At 40.0% G+C, this 18,239-nt stretch overlaps 1 protein-coding gene across 12 annotated transcripts in view; it reads right to left on the bottom strand.

Annotated features, from left to right (window-relative positions):
- Positions 1–18,239, bottom strand: part of WNK1 (WNK lysine deficient protein kinase 1) — a 99,860-nt gene that overhangs the window by 31,737 nt on the left and 49,884 nt on the right. For 7 of the 12 annotated variants that reach the window (XM_068191748.1, XM_068191744.1, XM_068191746.1 and 4 more), the window contains exons 5-12: positions 12,621–12,709; positions 11,412–11,631; positions 10,862–11,201; positions 9,589–9,773; positions 6,274–6,531; positions 4,097–4,525; positions 815–886; positions 40–189 (exon numbers count right to left, since the gene is read on the bottom strand). In XM_068191748.1, the coding sequence (XP_068047849.1) occupies positions 40–189; positions 815–886; positions 4,097–4,525; positions 6,274–6,531; positions 9,589–9,773; positions 10,862–11,201; positions 11,412–11,631; positions 12,621–12,709 (1,743 nt within the window). Of the gene's footprint in view, positions 1–39; positions 190–814; positions 887–3,304; positions 4,526–6,273; positions 6,532–9,588; positions 9,774–10,861; positions 11,202–11,411; positions 11,632–12,620; positions 12,710–16,862; positions 17,191–18,239 lie in introns of those variants that run through there. The other 5 variants (XM_068191753.1, XM_068191755.1, XM_068191754.1 and 2 more) reach the window with 4 other exon arrangements.

Genomic DNA, 18,239 nt, shown 5'->3' with positions numbered 1-18,239 from the left:
AGGAAAAAAAAATCTTCTGCAAGAAAGAATTTTGTTTACCTGTGTCCCAGCTGCTGCCTGAGGCATTGGCATGATCTGTGAAGTTTGAGTTTGAGAGACAGTTTGTGCAGGAGTGGTGCTGGCAGAAACTGAGGGCTGCTGCAGCTGGTATTGTCCGGGCTGTTGGGAAGAGGCTGGCTGCTGGGCACTCTGTAGCAGGAAAAAGAGGAAGAAGCTGTATTACCCCCCAACAGAGGTGTTTATTAAAGTATATCCTACTTAAATTCTGCTTTTTACTCTCTGCTAAGTGATATCAGTGGTTCTTCAGAATATGCCAAGTCAGTTAAGCTTTAGCAACTTCTTATTAGCATTACTAATACAATTCCATTATTGACACCAAATCTTGCAAGATAATTCTTTCACCTGTGAAACCAAGAATGAGGATTCTATAAAGGAAGACAAGGCAGTCAAGAGAAGAGAATGTTGCAGACTAGATTTCCAGTTAGAAGAAATCATGAGAATGAAGTTTGCCTGTTTAGACAATCTAATCTGCAAGTCTGACATGTCTCCCCTTGAACAGGACCACAACTGCAAGGTCAGGTGGAAGTAGGGAAAGACAGGCATGGGAAAACAAGTATTAACATGATTTTTAAAATAAATCTCAAAAAGTCAATGTGTATCTCATAGCATGTTAGACTGGGTGAGAACCAAAGGATTCCTTTGCTGCAAAACTATGGGTCAAATGGTGATAGAGGTAGACAATTGCTCTTAAAAGTGTAATCAAAATTCTATACTATGAGTACTTCAGCCCTGAGTTTAGGAAGTGTGATCCTACCTGCTGAGTGTGTTGAGTAGGCTGGGATGGCACCGCAGCATTGCTTGAGGCTGGCTGGCCTTGCACCTGTGTCTGGAGGGAAAAAAAAAGTGAATCAGCTGAGAAATACTCTGTGGTTTCTGCTGCAGGCAGTTAAAATAATTTCTGCCGGGAATTATCTGGTTGGAATAGGTTTCTAGCTTGTCCTTTTGGACAAGCAGACCTGGCCAAATTCCATTACGACAACCAGAACAAAGCAGAGCAATCTGGAGGAATTCTGAACGTCATTTTAAGTCTTCCAAAATAACTAATACAGAAGGACTCTGCAACCCACATGCCCCTCAACATGAGACAGATCAGCCTACCAGCTTCTTCTTCCACTGGTGATGCTTTAAGAGCAGGATGCCTTGGTATGGTAACTGGAAATAGATGCATTAAGTTTTACCTTTACATGTGTTCCAAACACAGACAGGTGGGGCAATAAAAGGAGGCTACATGGGAATAAAACTATCCATAAAAAAAAAAAAGCAAGAAGATATACAGAATTCTAGATCAATTACAAAGTACCCAGTACACATAAATGTCAAGAGTTTCCTTTGAGAGGCATGTCAAAACACAGGCTAATAATAGTTTCCAGAGTCACTACCATTCAAAGGCTACCAAGAATCGGATATGGAGGAATATGAGGGTTAACATTCTAGCTAAGATGGAATTTTCCAGCAAGCAACGAAAAAAATGGATGAGTGGCATACAAATGAATGTGGAAGATGCAAAGGAAAATGGAATGGACTTTCATTACTATTTTTGTGGCTGAAATTTTTTTATCAGATCCCAGGATCCTCAATATTGTTTTCGTGACAACTGTATTTCTTTATCAGCTCCTGGGAGAGAACTAGACAAAGACCTCCAGATGAGCTGCCTGAGCATGCACCACTTGGGTGAACTGCCTTTGTAAGAAGCGTATCTGGTGCATATGTATCATATCAGAAATATCTATGAAAATTCCTTAATGCTGTGATCATTGAGCTTGCAGAAGCTCATCAGGAACAAATTCCGTACTTTTCTAATCACGGAAACTTTGGGGAAAGCAGACTACCAATGAAGAGAACCATTTTTTTCTTTGCTGTTTTAGAAGCTTCAGGCTGGGATCTATACATGTGCTACACCCCACTGCGGTAACATGTGTTCACATTGACTCAGCCTGGGTTTCAAATTCTAATCTTCTAATGAAATAGATAGATCACAGAACTTATATTCTGCAAAAGAAGTGACCTCTTTTTTATGTTTTGCATATGTATTTTAAATCCAGAATTTACCTCCTGAGTTTAACAAAGGTTTACGGAGAAAAAAGTTTTCAAAATTCTTGAGTTCTCTTGAGTAGCAGATTCATTCTACAAATTCTACAGCACAGCAATTCTTACCTATTAGACTAGTGATGAAAGCTGTTCCAGCTTTACTAAAACACCTTTAATATCCCTTACAGAAAGCCTTAAATACTTAGTTCTTGAACTTAACACACAGAGCAAAATGATTCTCCTTCACACAAATCTCAAAGTTACTAATACTCCAGTAACTAAAATGTTAAAGCCCCTAATTCCAAGGACAAAAGAGGTAAGAGAGAAGTCTACTTAAAGTAAATCCTCTCTTTTCACAGAAAGTTATGAGACTTCAGACTAGGAGTGCAGACACAATGTATAGACACACACCTCACAGTGTACAGAAAAGTGACCATTGCAAATGCAGATACCACATATGCTGATAAAAAGCACATCTCCAAACTAAGCTTCAGGCCTCAAATTTTGCTATTTAGAAGGACACCACATAAGGCTTATAGGGTGTGGCAGTACCAACTAGCAACAGTTGTTTGTGCCATTCATTAACTACTCAGCCTGTTTAGCTTCTTCAAATACTTCTTCAACAAATACATTTCCAAATCCATGTACACATACATAACACAGCTCCTTCCATTCCTCTCATCCCACTTTCTTTCCCCAAGTCTAGGAAAAGCTCTTGCATTTTGGACAGTCACCAAAACCACCTTGTTGTCTAATGAAACATTATTTGTATGAAAGTTCAACCTCAAGCAACATATTAAAATGGCTAAAGAGCAGCAACAAAAACACAAAGCAAGTTGTACTACCACTACTGATTCTAAGTGTGGAGAAGATACATTTCATTAAAACCACTGTTTAAAAGTCAATTTGGTTCTCCAGCAATCTCTCATCAAAAGAACAGCTAGTCCCAGCAGGAACACTGACCATTTTTTACTTTTAACACAAAAGCCCTACCAATATTTCAGCCAAATCTGAACACAGACCAGATGGTTGCTAATGCCTCATTATTTCATAGCAACCTGGTTAAGTTAAAGAGATCCTAGTATAGACTTGGTGGAAAGACACCCCCATGAATGCTAATTCTTAGAACCACATGGAGCAGGTCTAAAAGCAAGATTTCCCTTTTAGTATGACTTATAAAAAGCAGTGCAATTGTGGAAGGGTTTGCTCCTGTAACCTGAGGATAGGATGCAGGTGGTCCTGATGAAAGCGAGGTGGACAAGGCCTGCTGAGTTGAGGCTCCCTGGGGGAAGCAGATGAAGAGCTGCGACTCCTGCAACACCTTCTGAGGCAGCTGAACAATGGGCAATGAGAAGTCTGAACCAAAAGCAGAAGATGATCCCCCTGTAGGGGGGGGAGACTGGAAATCACCAGTGTCAGAGGAAGTCAGCTGTGAGGAATCACTGGAGTATTCTGGGCTTCCTTCTGGCCAGCTGCGCCTGGCAGAGCCCCCTCTGGGACCCGCTACCCCAGCACCAAGATAGTTACAGTGCTCTTCTGTCACAGGCTGAAGCCGACCATGCGACCCTAAGCCTTGGGTGGACTCCTCATGGCTGGTCTCCATAGAGCCCCGGCGACTTCTGTAGGCCCGCGGGGGTAAAGCTGCCCCTTCTGCCGGAGCAGAGCTCTGTGTGTGCACATGGAACTCAAAGACACAGCTCGCTCTGCCATCAGCACTGTGAGAGAGCACAGCCGGGGCTGAGTGCGGAACAAATACCTGGTGGAACGTCATCTGAGCTGGCTCTGCACTCAGGGGAGCTGAAACACTGGATAATGGAGAAAGGGGACCCATCCCAGAATCCAGCCTCAGGTTCTGAACATGTCTTGCCAGGTATGTTTGCCCCGATTGAAAGTCGAACACAGAGCTTTGTGGAGGACCACCTTGCCCATGGTTTGACTCAGAGACCTGCTTCAAATGCTGTTCAGTCACGTGACAGTTATAAGCTACTTGATCATACTGCTCCGATACCTGTGATGGATAGTGCATGCCCACCAAATATACAGCTTCTGGATGCATCCTGTAGTGAGCATCCTCTGGAGGTGTTGGTCCAGATCTATAGTCACTGTGGACAGGAGCTTGCTCAAACACGGGATTAACTTGCACATGCAGAGGCTCTCCAGCGACTCTCTGAGCTGCTGTGCCCAGCATAACAAATGCCTCTGGAGTCCAATTGGTGGGACTACCACCAGGTGGAACTAAACTCTGGCCAGTCTTCAGCAATGGCTGGAAGTGGCAAGTTTGGGCTTCCAAAAATGAAGTGCTCTTGCGCCGCTGAGCAATTGCCACCTTCGGCGGGCAGACAGGTGGTGGTGAGAAAGACACCGGCCGTTCATGAACGGTTGGGAAAAATATCTGTGGATCTGGGAACGGTGGTGTTCCCCCACGAGGATGCTGAGGCTGTATTGACATGAACAAGACAGGTAATTCATACATTAAAAGTGAAAGCACATCAACATGCACAGTTCACTAGGCAGTTCTGTGAAGTAACTTTATAGAATTTATACTCAATTCATGGTCAAAAACATACAGTACTTAGGAAATTTAGGTGAGTTGTTAATATCCATTAAATACATCCATGGCAGGCATAGCTACAATTCGGAATATTTGCTGGTGTTAGAGCTGCTTTTCCAGTTCAATTCCAATAGTTCACAAAAAGAAACCAATTTTGCTCCTGACAATGGAATGAGACTTATTGTTATGGCCTATCCATTGTGATCAGTGCTTGAAATCAAATCAAACCCCTGAGGTCACTGCCTTATGTGGAATATGAAATTCAGAACTTGAGAACAGCAATAATTCAGAGCCTCTAATTTGCACTCAGAAGATGACATTAGATGTTAATATTTTCCAATACAAAATCCACAGTGCTAGTGTCCCGTATGCTATCCAAAAAGCCAAAAGGAAATATTTTGTAAGACAAAATATCCTTTAACTTGATTAAATTAAGTATAAGTTGATTAATCATAATTTATAATTTTAAAATTGCATTTAATATCACATTTTGTAAGACAAAAACATCATTTAATCACTTATAATCATACCTTTTCATATAAAGAATTAGTAGTCATTGAAACAAACTTAGCTCTTGCCTGTACAATAAAACATTCACAGGTTTAATAACAGCAGAGTCCTCAAGCAATTCCACTCCATCTGAGGTACTACTTCAGAGGAGGCTCATCTTTTTTAAGAGTTGTAGGGAATATTTCACTAGAGAGAGTTCTATGTAAGAACATCAAACAATTTAGTAATTTTGCATATTTTCATCTCTGCCTGCAGAATGCCCACAGACCATGTATTCTCTTCCCTAATGGAAAAAAAAATTGTAGGAGTCAGTAGTAAGTATACTGCTCAAGACAAATGGCATTTATGAGTTTTTCAAGTTGCTGTTTCCACATTGTTTACTTTCTCCCCAGCCTCTTTTGTCCGGAAAAGCAGCAGCAAATTTCCATATTGACCGACGCTAAAGAGAAGGTCCTACAGATGAAGTACCTTTCTTATGTCCTAAACCTGGTTCCAATTACTTCATTTACACAAAAATGCTTCTCAAAATTTATCTTGTGTAAACTGAAGCTCAAAATGGAAAGGAATCTACCTCCTCTATTGCACGTTATCTTTGCATCTGACTTTCTAAGAAATATGAAACTACTGCTTCTTCCCATTAAGAAGAAGTTGAAGTTGTGTTTCTGATAAGAATTTACAAAAAATACTTCAAAAGTATTCATACTCTAAATATCCAATATCACTATCACAGCTAGCCAAAGCTTTAAGAATAAGCAGCCACAGCAATCAGGCTTTAAAAGCTTGTTGTTTTGTGAAGGGCTTAATTAACATTCAGTGTTTACTAAGAATTTGAAAAATAAGTCTTCTGACTTTGGGTATTAAGAACTAGTCTTCCCATTACCTTCTGTGGTACAACTGGGTAATTTACATTTATACTGTCCTAAAAGATAAGAAACAAGCAGTCAGCCACTGTTTGATAATGTTTACCAGTACTGCTTCATAGAAAAAAATAACAAAATCAACATTCCAGCAGCACAGCATAAGGAATTGACTTTTCAATTTCTCCCTTTAAAAATGCCCAGAGCCCAGGATGTATTTAATGATAACTTATCTTACTGTGCCAGGAGGCAAATGGCAACACATACAGGACTGACAGAGAGGGAGGGCAGGCTGGAGCGTCGATGCTTGCGTGGAGAGGCAGAGTGCATGGGCAGGACACTTTCCAGGGCTTTAGAAAGTTTTTCTGCAAAGGTTTCTTCAGGGACAGTCCGAAGGTAGAAAGGAGAAAAAGGTGCAGACAGCGCTGGTGGTGGGGTGCAAGGAGCACTGAGAGGGATGCAGGACATACAGGGAAGAGCAGGAAGGTGGGGGACACAAACTGACATGCTACGACCACGTTGAGGCTAAAGGAGGAAAACAAAAGTTAAGAATTGAACACTTAAAAAAAAAAAAAAGTAATAACAAAACCAGCAAAAACTATAATGAGGTAGAACAGAAATGAAGATACACAATGGAAGGCCCAATATTGACTAATATGTGGTACCACAAGATATGAGAATGCTGAATGAATGCCAAGACACACTGGGAACAGGCTGTGTGCACCTCTGAGGAGCCGAGTTTGCTTTAGGTTACTGAGCAGTGTGGAGAGCTCCCTAGAACCCTTACAAGAAACACGTGGAAGGCAGACCAGACAGAGAATGTTTTCTCTTGGGCCACAAGACACAGCTCCTAGTGTGTGTACTCAAAGCACCTGGTAGCCTGAGAAATAAAAACTTAGATACTAATGAGCTTTCAAACACTGATTAGCTTTTAGAGTGAATGTGTGTTTACAGGTATCACCCAGTTCTTCCTCTGCCTGAATTATGAACTAAATGTATGCAGCTGGCTCTTTATTACTGAAACATTACCATACAAAATTAAACCTTACACCTTCTACAACATGAGCTATGGAAAAAACTCAGTTTAGTCTGTGGAAAATTCTGTAAAATTAGACTTAGGCATCTTCCAGATGCTGGGCCAATAAAAACATCTGGATTTTGTAATTTTGCCACAATTCAGAAGGCCGCAGGTCAAAATCCAATCAAATCAGAAGAAACAGAATAAAGTTTTGAGGTGGTATTTTCATTTTCTGGTTCAGGGGCTTTTGTTATTACTTTTTCTTTTCTTTTTTTTTTTTTTTTTTGTGGGGGGGGTTGAATTGTGCTTTGCTGTGGGTTTTTTAAGTGAATGGAAACATGATATTTTTAAAGAGGCAGCATAAACTTCTTATGGAGGTAATCCACAATATTTTAAACTAAATAAAATCAAATACAGACCTACAGAGAGAAAACAGCAAGATATTCAGTGGAGATTGGACTTTCAAGATTTCTGTTTTGAGAAATCTTGTTAAATTGTTTAAAAATTTGGGAGAGAGGTAGAAAAGAACTCAAATGGTTAATTAAATAAATCTTCATCTATTCCAAGGCAGGAGTAGTTATACATCATTCCTGACTCTAATTTATCTGAATAGTTCAGAAACATCTGTACTGATGGAAACTACAATACTTGTCTATCGTTGTTGAGTATTAAATAAATCCCTTCCCAAACAATAATTCCATGCTGAAATTTAGGCTTATCATTCCTTATTCTATCTAACAACAATGTTGTGATCTGATCAGTGTCTCCTAATTTTCATAGCAGCCTTTTACAGCTTTCTCTCTCCTCAAGCTTATCTTGTATAGACTCAATTATTTCAGTCTTCCCACATAAACCACATTTTTTGTATTTCTCCTGGGGTTTTTTTAACACTCTCCTCTGAATTTTCTCCCAAGCCACCCTCCAATTCACTCAACCAAGGTGTCCAGGATAGACTTACCAATAGCCAAGAGCAGAACTACTGTTTCATATAATGAGATGTTTGCCTTTTTCATGACAGCATGATGTTTTTGACCATGTCCAGCTTGTGGTCCAATGTAATCCCTGACTTTTTAAAAATTTGTTTTGCAAAATGGCTGCCTAGCCAGTGGTTAGTCATTATGTACTTGTGTAGCTGATTATTCCGGTTTAAGCACCAACCTTGTTCTTGTCCTGATCAAACTGCATTCTGTGATTCTTTTTAAGGCCATTTCTTCAGTTGTCAATATAAGTTCGACCTGTCAGCCCCTTCCCAACAAAGGGTTAGTAGTCCCTGTAGTCTGCCAGCCTCCTGGTACCACTGTTGTCATCATGCAGCATTGAGCACGTTTTTGCAGCAAACTACACAGCTCAGCTATACCTTTATCATATGCTTGTTCTCCCTCCTCCTCCCAAAAGATTCTAGTCTTTCAACCTGGAAGCCAGCCACCCCAAGAGAGTGACATGGCTTCCAGCCCAGTATGTGCCCACACTCCAAAATATGGCTTACCCAGAAGAGCAGCTTATTTAGAGGGATTAAGAACTCATCATCAAGGAATAACAGTACCACGCACCTCAGGTTAAGCGTCTTTGAAAAAGATGGAGATACTTTGATTGTGGGTGATAGCAGCCTGTTTGCCAAAATTCTAGTTACACCAGTGATTCTGTAATAAAGGCTACAATGATAGGTACCAGAAGAAGTGACGACCCTCAATCTTAAGTGTCACATCTTCCCCTTTATGGTGTTACTATGTTATACCATGATGTTTGCCTGAATCATGGATTTTTATTTGTGTAAAAAACAAGCGACAAGGGAACCACTGAAGACAATATAAAAGTAGCAGAAGTTCTACTCCAGAATTAGAATAGATTTCTGCATACTCTCTTACTCAGATCTAAAAACATACCAAGGAAAAAACATACCAAAATAAAAGGGCAACACAAATGAACATAGTAGGAAAAGTATTTGTGCCCAGTGCAGACTTTCCAGGGAAAAGGAATACACATGATGAGCAAATCAACACAAGCTAGAAATAAAACTGGCAACAAGGATGTGGGGTCTTTTCAGTCTGGAGTTCTCACATGCAACATTCTGTAACAGTCAAAAAAGTCTTACCTGCAAAATCTGTAATCAAAGTCTCACAGAACACACACAGCAATTTCACAGAGTGGCTTCAATTACTCTAATCCCTTCTTCAAACTAAACCAGCAGCTCGATCCCCGCTAACCTCATATACACATACACACACCACCTTCCCAAGCAAGATTAAATGCTCATTTTCAAGAGATAGTCTTGTTCTGAGGATGTTACTTCCATTCACAAAAATTACTAACACAGTATTCTGCTTAACTGCAGTCAAGATTAAATAAAAGCTTTAAAGGCAAAGACGCTCTTGCACTTTCTCCTCCTCCTCTAAAATCAGTCATCTTGCCAAAAAAAGCCCCTGAACTCCTCCCATGCAGAATCTGTATCCTATGCAAAATAAAACATACATGGAAGATGGCCTGGCAGATTTCCTCTCACCTTTCAACAGACATACAAAACCAAGTAATTCCATGCATTTGCAGTGCTGTAAGGTCTGGCTTACCGCTGCAGGTGGCTGATAACCTCCGTGCTGCTGGGACTGCACTTGGCCAACTGAAGCTGGGTATCCCTGGACTCCAGTGTTTGAGACTGACTGGTCATGCTGGGAACCATAGGACACAGTCTGCTGACTGCTCACAGATTCAGTGTACACAGATGACCCCTGGCCACTGTCAACTGTTCCATCAGCTGCAAATTTAAGGATAAAAATCTGCATTTCAAGAACTGTGGTCTGGATTAAAAATTTCAAAGATCCTATAACTGATCAAATATTACATTGATTTTTGTGCCATGTCACCTGGACCTTTATTAGCATTTTACCTCTTGTAATATTTAAGCTGATTTTAAAATCTTTTTTCTCCCATTATGCCTTCCCCTAAGACCCTGAAAAAATTATGCAGTTCAGGAGTTCTTTGGGAACATATTTAAGAATAAACAATATTTCCTACAAAAGGCTAGACTAGAAATAGAAACCTAAATTCCACACTGCTATGAATGACCTTTCAAGGTTTATTAATCATTATTTTTACTTAATTTTACGCAGACATTTAAAACAGTTGTGTTGTGCTGGCTGGCAGATGCACCATGTAGGCACAGTAGTGAACTAGGCATAATTTAAAATCCCGGTTATCTAACGAGCAGACAGTAATTTGCTTTTTAACTTCATCATTCTAATACAGAAGTTGTCATCTTCAGTCATTATTCAAATACTTATTCAAATGCTGGGATGGCAGAAGAAGAAAAGATAGGATTATAAATTCATCTTTTCATGTACAGTATGTAAAACAGAAAATTAAGACTTTTCAAGAAAGGAAATGATGAGCTGAACTACTTGTAAATTAATCTCGTTTCCACGTTAAAAGTAAGGTAACAAGGATTCAAGTAAGGGGTTTTAATAGCCTGATCTGCATTGGTGCAGGAGCCTACAGCCTTCTGCAGGGCCAGAATATACTGTCCCTGTAAGATGGCAGCAAAACCAAGGGCATGTGTTCATGCTTTAGGTGCCCCAGTTGACTCAGTATATTGCCTTGAAACAAAGAGAAACCATTTTGTGCTAAGACACTGGGCTGTGAATTGTGCCAAGCCTTGGTTCAGCTACGCCAAAGGAATGCATCTGATGTTGCTGTGCTTTCTAGTGGCCTACTGTTCTTCAGCAGCAGCAATGTCAAACAGCATCATCTTAGGGCATTTACCGCTACACTCACCAAAAACGTAAAACTAATGGGAGGAACTGTGTAAGTGCGAGAGTTCCTAAAGAAACTAACTGAGGCACTTACAAAGAACAGATATACTGGGTTGCTGGAACTGCAGCTGTTGGTGTTGATCAGCTTCTGGCTCTTCAGGCTCCACTTGTGTAGAAACTGACGCTGAAGCAGTAGGGACAGGAGTAGTACCAGTGACAGACTGGGGATGCTTTGACCCTGCATGGGAAGCACTTGATGGCTGCTGCTGCTGCTCCAGCTGCTGCTTCTGACTACCTTCTTCCTGAAGTATGTTCTCCTGTTCTTCTTGCACCGACTGGCGCTGCTCTCGCTTGCGCTTAATCAAAGATACCCTGTCCTTGATAGCCTTCGCCATTGTCTTGTGATCCCCTTCACAGACATAGCCAGACTCCACCTGAAGGAGGATACATTCACAGAATTCACACTGCCACAGACAGCCCCTGTCCGACTGCTACAACAAAGCTCTTTCTGGCACTACTCATCTCCACACTTGTGAACTCGTTTATTTCTAGACAGTAACAGCAAAAGCAGAGGCTGGCAGACCACATTTCACCGTCACACAACAGTACTATTCCCAGAGCTTTGTCAGAGCACCAGCACTTACCATTTCCTGTGCCACATCCTCTGGGACATCTCTTTCCAAATCAAATGAAAACTCTATTGCCTCATTATCTTTATATTTGCCCTTGAGTTTTTTGATGTCTTCAATTCGGAGCCAGAGTTTAATGGCAATTTTTTCTCCATCATCTTCCTCTGCAAGTTCTACCCGTACTCCAGTCTCTTCTTGGAAGAAAGCATGATTCAAAAGGTCCTTAATAGCATATCTAGATATTGGGAAAGAATGTAGAAAGCACATTCAGCTACCAGGATTTCATAAAATACTAAGGAATAACCTTGCCAGATGCTCCCCTGATTTATTCTCTAAATTTTACGCTGTTTTGAACCACCTCGTGTGCTTTCTGTTGGGTGTAATTAGAAGCTTTGTCCTGAAGGTACAAGAGATTTACAAACACATCATTAACAATTGTAGTTAACAGCTTAAACTACATGGCAAGAAATAAGTGATGTGCAAGAACAAATCAACTTCAAATGAGAAAAAATATGAAATTGTATAAAAACAAGAAAAAGAACTGAAACTAAAAATACACAGCAACACCATCAGATGTAAAACTTCAAGAGTTAGTAAAATGGGATGAATGAACATAATGAACAAAAACAGTTCTGAACAGAATAGAGGGCAGCTAAAGGGTGGACAAAAGCTGAAATGGTCAGAAATCGACATTCCGTAAGCAACAACCATGTAAAAGCAGAAAGCAAAACAAATCCCACAAATAAGCCATCAGCACAGTTAAAGATTTCCTGTAATGGTATAAGTTAACCACCTGAAGTAGAAGTCATCTTGCAGAAAATATGGATAAAAATGAGCAGCAAGATGATCAATCATACCAAGAGAATCAAAGGGACAAAAAAATCCCAAAGGATTACAGAACAACCAACCACCCAATCCAAATACCTGGAAACCCAGAAGGACTGTCCTCCACTACTCTGCTGATTAGGAGGAAGTTTTAATAAAAGCAATAGAATTTCTGAATAAACTGACATGGATGGTTACTGAGGCATTTGCACTTTTCCTGACACTGCTAATCCTCTTAAACAATCACTGAATAGGAATCTACCAAAGATCAGCCAAATACTGGCTTCCCAACTTTCAGCAGAACAAAGACCCCAGGAACTAACTGGATGTGAGATCATCAAAAGAACATAAAGCACTCAGACAGCAGCTAGTACCTTTATCTGCAAAGCAAGTACTTACCTTTCACCTTTGTTTTGCCGAATGCATCCCTCAATAATCTCCTTCACTTCAGGGATTGCTACTTTATCAAAGCTGGCTGGCTTGACACCCTGAAACACATAATTTACAACTGAGAAGCTGCAAGGCCCATTTGATTTAAGTTTTGGTTGTGTTGACAAACCACCTATTTTTACTGTCTAGATAACTGACCTAAATAACTAGTGGAAACTGAAGCAAATTCTGACCCCAGTACTACTGCTCATTTGTTTGTTAGTGACTTTTGCAAACATTCCACACACACCCCTTTCCATTTCCCAGGTACATTTCTGTAACAGAGGGCATTGGCACATAAGTGCTCAAGTTATGATAGAGAACTTTTTAGTTTCCATAGAAGTTGTGCAGGTTAGAGGGAAGTACACAGACTGGACTGAGAATGGAAGGAAATGGTTCCTATGTAACACTAATGCCAGAAACCACAGGATTAATTTAACAGTCTTCAAAGCATTCCATTCCTTCCTAAAACGTTTCCAACCTGCCATTATATGAAGTAATTTTTATACAGGAAAAAACTTTGCCCAGGATGATCTGACTGGACCATTAAATAACTTGTCCAGTGTTAAAAAAAAACAAAAACAAAAAAAAAAAAAAAAAAACAAAAACAAAAACAAAAAAAAAACCAAACCAAAAACCTTCCAGCATCTTAACTCTCCCGCAAAGCCCTACTATACCCAAACCACACTCCTGCATCACTGCTGTTGTGAGTTCAGGGAAATGAGCTTACAATACAGGCTGTACAAAAGCCCTTCCACAATACACAGCAACCCTTCTTCCACTACACCCTAAACTACAGGGGGAAAGGAAAACAAAACCTAAGTAAGATTAACCATCCAAAGCAGTAAAATAAACATGCTGTGAGATGTGACCATCTGGGAATTCTGAAAAACATTTTAGGCAGAAAGCCAAGCTTCATCACTTAATCACGTCCAAGAGTGGTATTCTGGGGCCAACTGTCCACAACAAAATCTGGCACCCAATTTTACTTGATTCAGCTTTTAGTTTCAAACTCTGTATTTAAAACAGCAGAATGAGAGAGAATGAAGACGTGCTGTTCAAATGTTTGAACAGAGCTGGTGTTTTCAAGCTAAACAATCCTGAAATTTTAAACCTGATACATCTGACCCTGTGTCACTGCTGAATGACAAGTAAACACAAAGTGAAAACCACCGCTCTGAAGTACAGAAATAAATGAAGTAGTAGTACAAGCATTGTGATTTGTGCCCTAAACAGAAAGTACCTTTCCCAATATCCTACAAAATACTGGTGACATCAAGGCATGACCCTTTCCCATTCCTCTACTCTGAGCAGGACACAAGTCTTGAAACAGAAAAGTTTGAGTCAAAATCCCAGTCTTTGCAACTACCAACCCTGTACTCCAAGTTCTTAAAAGAAAAAAAGCCAACACAAAAACCCCACACTGTAGAAAGGAAACTATTTATTTGATAAAAACCAGTATGCTCTTATAACAGGAAGGTTATCTAGTTCTTTGGTCTAAAACTTGCCCTTGTGAAACTCTAGCAATTGAAATTCACAGAACTGCAGACTATACTGTGACTAGAATAAGCACTGAAACACAGGCTGCCAATGAACATTTGCTGAATACTTTTAGAAGCTTTGCTGACTGTTAAACCTTAAGAAAATCAATGCCCCAGGTGATATCACACCCAAGTTTGGATGGGTAGGTTTCAGACTATAACCAGGCCTTACACAAACCTCCAGCTTCCAAGCAGGACACAGAACTCTCCACTCTAAAGGCATTTATAAAACTCTCCTCATATAGGTGACTTGTCAAAGGTGCCACCTTTCATTATGACCACACTTAAAATGGTCCCAGAAGTTCAGGTTTATATATGCAGTATAGATACTTCTATATATAATTAAATGCTCTCCTGTATAACATATATAACCTATGCAATAATTATTCAACTCCTTACTGCATATATTCCCATCTAAATTTGCCCAAGTTTAACACATGTAAATCTTTTAAATAGCTCAAGCCTCAGACATAGCAGCCTGCACTGACATTCATTTACACTTTGGCAGCAGAAGGATGATGCCTGATCTGTGACTATCTCATTTCAGAAAACTAAAAGCTAACATGAGGAAGACAACTGGTACAGAAAAATATCAGCATAACAAAGCCAGGATATGATTTTTCTTGTTAATTATTGTACCACATGCTCTGTTCTTGCACAGAGCCAGAAAAGTTAAATCTAAGGATAGATTTTAAAATCAGTAATCCAGTCTACTACCCTGCATTTCTCACTGCTAAAAGAAATTAAACACTTGTCCAAAATCTTCAGGCCCTTCCATGAGGACCATTTTACAATACCCCATTTTATGAATTCCAAACCAAGAGTACAGTTAAAAAGTGAAGCTCCTGCCAGCCTCCTTTAGCAGAACTTCCATGTTCCAACTGCTCCTCGAAAATCTGGGAGAACATCACACTAGGGCCTAAAACCAACACAGGATTCTGTGTTCAAGCAGCTCCCTATTTCTCTCTTTGCTCCACAGTCCATGAGAAGGGCTGCCTAAGCCTCCTCTCCAGCTCTGGAAAAGCACTCCTCAGATACTGAAGTTCATTAGCTTTTCAAACCCTTTTGTTCCCTCCTGCGAGCACCAATGGAAGTGTTGAACTATTTTATACAACAGGACAGGGGTACCAAAATGATTAAAACTCAATAAATCAGTGAAATCTTTTCTAACCAGAGCTGCCTGCACACCTTAATCTGCCATCACACAGAAACCCAAGGGAGGCCAGGCCCTGAAATTCACATAAACTTGATATGTTCTTAAGACTGCATGAGCTGGGCAGCCAAGCATACCTTCAGCAGTTTCTGAACCCAAAACACTCAAGGAAATGTTAAGCCAGACAGTGTTTCCTGGTTTTACTACAATTAAAATTCCTATGTGTGGCTCCTGGTCCCCAAACTCCTTACAACAACCACAGATAACTCAAATCCTAACCTACTAGTCCTGTTTCCCAGTGGCAGTTCATTAAGAACTACACAGCCAAATCCCACTAGCATTATTTACGAGTTTGCTAAAGAAACAGCAGCAAGAGCCTTCACAAAAGAAAAAAAAAAAAAAAAAGAGTAGACACATATAACAGGCACACATGAAAAAATCAACATTTTCTCAAGCTACTGTTCTAAAACTGCACAAGCTGTCAGTGCTGCTGAAAGCAACAGCATCCTTTTCTCCATTTCCCATTCCCACACCCATGTAATTTCCTTTATTTTGCCAGCAAATGCATTAATACAGTTGCATAATGAACCAAATCACAGCATGTATCAGACTTGAAACAAATCCAACCAAAAAAGGCTGCGGCAGCTTCCAGTGAGCTTAGGTTTCCTAAACTGCTGCTTGAGCTCTCAGGCTTACAGAGGGACAGCCAGGGCAGAAGTGCTTATTTTGCAAGAAGCGCCAATTTAAAATAAAAGTCACTCAACACTTATATTTTGAGAATGCCTCTAAAATATGGATGTTTATGTAGGTAGCCACAGACACATAGCTAAAAACTCACAGTTTGCATGTTAAGCATAAGAAAGATTTCATATTTCACTTATCTTGGATGTTATAAAGTTTGTGATTTTATCAGATTTTAACCAGGTGAAAAATCATGTTCCAAAATTCAACATATACAGTTATTTCATGAAGTAAAGCCAAGTAGGGTATTCTTAAATTTCCAGGAAACTTTTAAACCCCAAAGTATAAGCTATCCAGAAATCTTCCACAATTTTTTGCCTAGAAATACATAATATTTTGCATTATTTAGATCACCAGATTACTGAGTCAGTAGTTTAACATCTTGTTCTAATGCAAGAGATACTGAAAATATAATTTACTTCATTAGAGAAGGTACAATCAATGCTGTATAACTTCTACAACAAATCAAAACAAAGGCAGAGGAAGTGTTACATACCCTCAGACATTCTAAATTTTTAAAAAATTGCTTATATTTGGAACAAAACCATAGGTGGAAAATAGCAGAATCAATTAATGTTCCAGCCATGATGGTCAGGATTTTAATTTACATTTAAAAAACTACAGGGGAAAAAGTAAAGTCAAGTTTAAAAGCTGAAGAACCAAGCTATGCAAATGTAAAGCAGTTCAAAAGGTTCACAGAGAACTCTGATTCACCTCCAAATCCAATTCACTTTCCTGTGGCTACATGCACTTGACAGAGCTGAAATTCTTACTTACCTCTTTAGCACAATCCTTGTGAGAGCAGCAACAGTGGGAATTAACAATTACAAATATGGGACAGATCTCTCTTTTTGTGAAATCCATCAGGAAAAGAGAGCCACGTGCACCACAGAGTTAGCAAGGTGCTATTTTCCAATGGGACCCCACTGGGCTGTGGACTTAACGCACAGCAGAAGGAAAGCAGACATCAAGGTTAGAAGGGAGCATTGTTTTCTCTTTGACACCTCTTGTTATTTTCCAAGTCCAGTACATGAGGCTGCAGAGATTTGAGCTCAATATCTGCTTCTGTCACTCTAACACTGATTAGAAAGAATCAATATAAGCAAGAGGCAAGTAGGTCCCTTTCTGCCTGCCCAGCCAGCTGCAAGAGGAGGAAGAAGTGACAGCAGAGGGATCCTTTACTTCCTGCATGTCCCCACCCACCCACTTGGCTGCTCTGCCTACTCTCCACCCAGGTTTTCTGCAAGAGTTTAAGGCTGTGAGTGGGATCACCATGCAGTTCCCTCCTGCTGCTGCAGAAGTACCTCTTTGACCAGGGCAAGCTAGTTGGTCAGTGTGTCGTGCAGGGGAATGAAGGCAGCTGCTGTTTCTCCTCTCCTTTCCACGGAGCTACAAAGCAGCATGCACACAGCTGAATGCCATTCAGTCTAACTAAACACAAGTCAGCACTACAATACTATAATGCATTTTGCTACCAGTGGCAACATCATCTAATTTCCTTTTCCTTTTTCCTTAATGTAAGGGCACAGAGATTTGAAGGTGATTTTTAAACTGTTGGACAATGTTAGAAAGCTGCATTGTTGCTTGGTTTATACCACATGCACACAAACATTCCAGAGTTTTAATTTCTAGTATCTCTCGCTAGACTTCAGACCTCAACCTGAAGTTCAATTTTTTTTTTCTTCTGATACCTAGTTACAAGCAACCATTGTAAAACCCGTTTATTAATCAAATGAGCTGGCCACAGCTTCAGGGTTTGGGTTTTTTTATTGTAAGGACATAAGAAGCAATGCTAAGAAAGGTCACATATACCCTTTTAAAGATGAAGTTAGCAAACTAATGGTGATGAACTGTGATAAAATTTAATTTAGAATTATCAAGATCACTTTTCACCCTAAAATAACATACTCAGCTCCTCAAGTATACCACAATTATACCAGTGGTGTTTTTATAGTATACACCATCAGTGTTGCAAAAGCAACGTTCCACACATTTAATTAAAGCTACACTTTTCTGGGGTACATGGCATGACCTGCAAAGAACATTCAACATTTCGGCTTTTGACAAGTCAAGTCTACCGGTCCCAGTAGGACCATAACTCTTGCTTGGCTCTTTTCAAAGATGCCGTAACTCTACGAGCCTGGAAAGAATTCT

Source organism: Anomalospiza imberbis, chromosome 5 (assembly GCF_031753505.1).
Source record: "Anomalospiza imberbis isolate Cuckoo-Finch-1a 21T00152 chromosome 5, ASM3175350v1, whole genome shotgun sequence".
In the NCBI taxonomy this organism is placed as follows: Eukaryota; Metazoa; Chordata; class Aves; order Passeriformes; family Viduidae; genus Anomalospiza; species Anomalospiza imberbis.
Note: the sequence above shows the minus strand (reverse complement) of the source record. Positions and strands in the feature narration are given on the sequence as shown.